Source organism: Vicia villosa, unplaced genomic scaffold, assembly GCF_029867415.1.
Source record: "Vicia villosa cultivar HV-30 ecotype Madison, WI unplaced genomic scaffold, Vvil1.0 ctg.000816F_1_1, whole genome shotgun sequence".
In the NCBI taxonomy this organism is placed as follows: Eukaryota; Viridiplantae; Streptophyta; class Magnoliopsida; order Fabales; family Fabaceae; genus Vicia; species Vicia villosa.
The window spans coordinates 442,527-445,557 of NW_026705359.1; the positions used below are offsets into that span (position 1 = coordinate 442,527).

Below are 3,031 nucleotides of genomic sequence, written 5' to 3' on the forward strand. Positions count from 1 at the left end.
ACAAAATCAACATCATTATGTGAGATAGATTGCAAGGGCAGAAAAAATATTTTGTTCTAGATAGAAGAACATTGAAGATTTTTTCTGTCTTACAATTCATCATAAAGAATGAAGCATGCAAGTTTGAGACAATTTCATGTAACTAGGGATTAGGTTAAAATTTGTTTCACGAGTGCTTTTATAGTGAAATCTGTATCAGCAACTTGTTTACAAATAAATGTAGTTGCCAGAATTTGAACCCTGGACCGACAGCTCACCTAACCCAATTAGCAAGTGCTAGCTGAGTTACCCCACCCACCCTCATTTAGTTTACACTTATAAACAAATAAAAACACAAACTGCAATAGTTGAGATTCGAGGCGTGTACTGATTTGTTTGTACCCTCAATTTTCTTAACAACCGGGAGAATATGTTAATTTTATTATTATAAAAAAATAAAACATGGCGCGCTTGGGCATAATACCTTTTTTTTCTAAGGTGAAAGTTTCTTCATGAAATGTATTATTTGTAATAGTAAAGGGGAATTAAGGATTAGAAACTTGAGGCTTTTAACAATGTACCACAATAAAAAAAGGTGTGCAGACCAATCGAAAAAGGGAAATTGGGGATTAAAACTTGAGGCTTTTTAATATCGCGTTATTAGAAAATGGTTGGGGAAATTTTATTCGTCGATTATTTCAAAACTAATGGATAATGTTATAAGTTTTCATGATGTCATTCGTTACCTCACATCTGTAACCGATGTTAAATCCCCTTCGCGATCGAAGTTAAATGTATTTTTTATAGTAGTGGAAGAAGCCTTGCACACCATACCATATAATTTTGCTTTAAAAAATTAACCATAAAAACTTAATGTCATTTTAAGTATTTTTTATTTAAAAATTTAACCATTAAAACTTAATGTCATTTTAAATTTTTTACATCTTTGTCTTTCTAAGGCTTTGTTTATATTCATCAAAACAAATTATTTCTGTTGAAGTATATATTAACAAAATGATCACTTGCATCTAACGATAAGAAAAGAAACTACTGATGATTTGGTTTGAGGTAGAAAAGAAAGTAACTATAATGAAGCTGAAGACTAACTATAGATACATAAGATTAAGCTCAATAGATACTTCTAGAGGCACAAAATATTGAAGGAAATGAAGCTGAAGATGAAAAATTTGAGACATGAAAGATGCAACACTTACACTCAATCACTCATTTTGAAAATATCATAAAACAACAACAAGAACAAAACACATACACAAACCATAAGATACCTACAAGAAATACATTACTTTTTATTTAATTATAATAATGGTTGCATGCATAACTCAAGAGCTTGAAACTAACTCCACAAGTTTCTTGAAATCCTTGACTGCAAGCCCTTTTGGTCCATCAGCTTCTTCAAGAATCTTCTTCATCTTCAAAGCATTTTCTTTGAACCTCTTCCCCTCTTCCTCCACAAGAAGCAAATTCAAACCTTTAAGCAAACCATTTTTGCTAAAAACCCTACCTTCAATTATGACACCAACCTCCCAAACATCCACAGCCAATCTTGCATTTATCCCTTGATCTGCAAAATAAGGCCTAAATATCATAGGCACACCATTTGACATTCCCTCAAGCATAGAGTTACAACCACCTTGACTCACAAATGCACCAACACTACCATGCCCTAGAATCCTACCTTGAGGCACCCAACTCAAAACCTTGCTACGTGTCTTTGTCCTTTCAAGAAACCCATTTGGTAACTGACTCCTTAGATTCTCTTTCAATGACCAAATAAATGGATATCCACTTTCTTCTAATGCCTCTGCAATTGCCACAATCTCATGTTTTGGTGGTTCAATCACAGTTGTGCCAAAACTAATAAACACTACTTTCAATGATTTTGCTTTCTGCACCTCCAAAAAGGAAATGCACCCACTTTCATCTATCTCATCATTTTGTGTTTTTGGTTTCAAATTAAAAAGTGGAACATAAAGCATTAGTTCTAACTTAGTTCTAATGTCTTGAACAAAAAGTGGTAAATCTAGCTCTTCAAAGAAACTCACAATTACTGCTTTAGCTTGAGGTAGAATTGTAGAAAGTGAGTCAAGTGCTTTTGTAAGCGCAGTTTCTTTCTCAGTATCAGTTATGAGAGGATCATGTGGTAAATCTTCAACATGTAGCACTGATAAACCAGGAAGAAAATCCAACGTTTTGTTTCCATCATTCACAGTGCAATGTTCACGTATTTTTTTACCATGAAAATGAACAGATAGTGAGCATGACATTGGAATCCAAACAGGAATCCATGGAACATTCAATGTTTTAGCAAGATCGAAAGTTGGTGTTACAAAAGCATCTGCTATAATGCAAGTGATTGGTATTTTAGTTTCTGAAACTGCTAAGTCTACACCCTTTTGAAAATTCTCTTGTCCAGTTTGGAGGTAGAGATTGACTTCACTACCATGAATTAGTTCATGATTCTCTGGGATTCCATCACTTACATTGTAGTGTTTGATGTTGTTTGGTGTTTTGGTTTTTGAGAAGAGTGTTTGGTTGTTTTTTGCAGTGCCAATGAATGAGAAGTAACAGTTTGGAAGTTGGTGAGCAAGTTTGATGGTAAGGTTTAGGACTGGTAAAGGGTGGCTGCTAAAGGGGAAAGAAAAGACTGCAATGTGTTTGTTTTCATTGATATTTGACATGGTTGATGAAAGTGTATGAGAAAGCTAGAGGGAAAGTGTATGGTTTATTTTGGAATGAATGAAGGGATTTTATTGTGAAATTATATGAACTGCATGTGCATGTGATGTTAATTAATGATCGGAAAGTGTGGCAACCATCCTTTTCAGAAAATGTAAATGCTGTATAGTTGCTTGTACTTGTGAATTCCAATTCTAAGCCAACCACCATTCTTACATATTGGTTAATTAATGGAAGTGCTATGATATACTATACTCCTATCCTATGTAACCATGTTTTAATATTCTTAACCATTCTCACATATTGGCAATAATTAGTGGCAAGTGCTATATATATACTATTACACCAAAATCAG

General features: G+C 33.8%; 1 protein-coding gene across 1 annotated transcript; it reads right to left on the minus strand.

The window, feature by feature from the left end:
- Positions 1-1,152: 1,152 nt before the first annotated feature.
- On the minus strand, positions 1,153-2,738 carry LOC131631346 (anthocyanidin 3-O-glucosyltransferase 7-like). Its single transcript, XM_058902136.1, has one exon. The coding sequence runs from the start codon at positions 2,676-2,678 to the stop codon at positions 1,320-1,322; it is 1,359 nt and encodes a 452-aa protein (XP_058758119.1). The 5' UTR covers positions 2,679-2,738; the 3' UTR covers positions 1,153-1,319.
- Between the last annotated feature and the right edge of the window lie 293 nt (positions 2,739-3,031).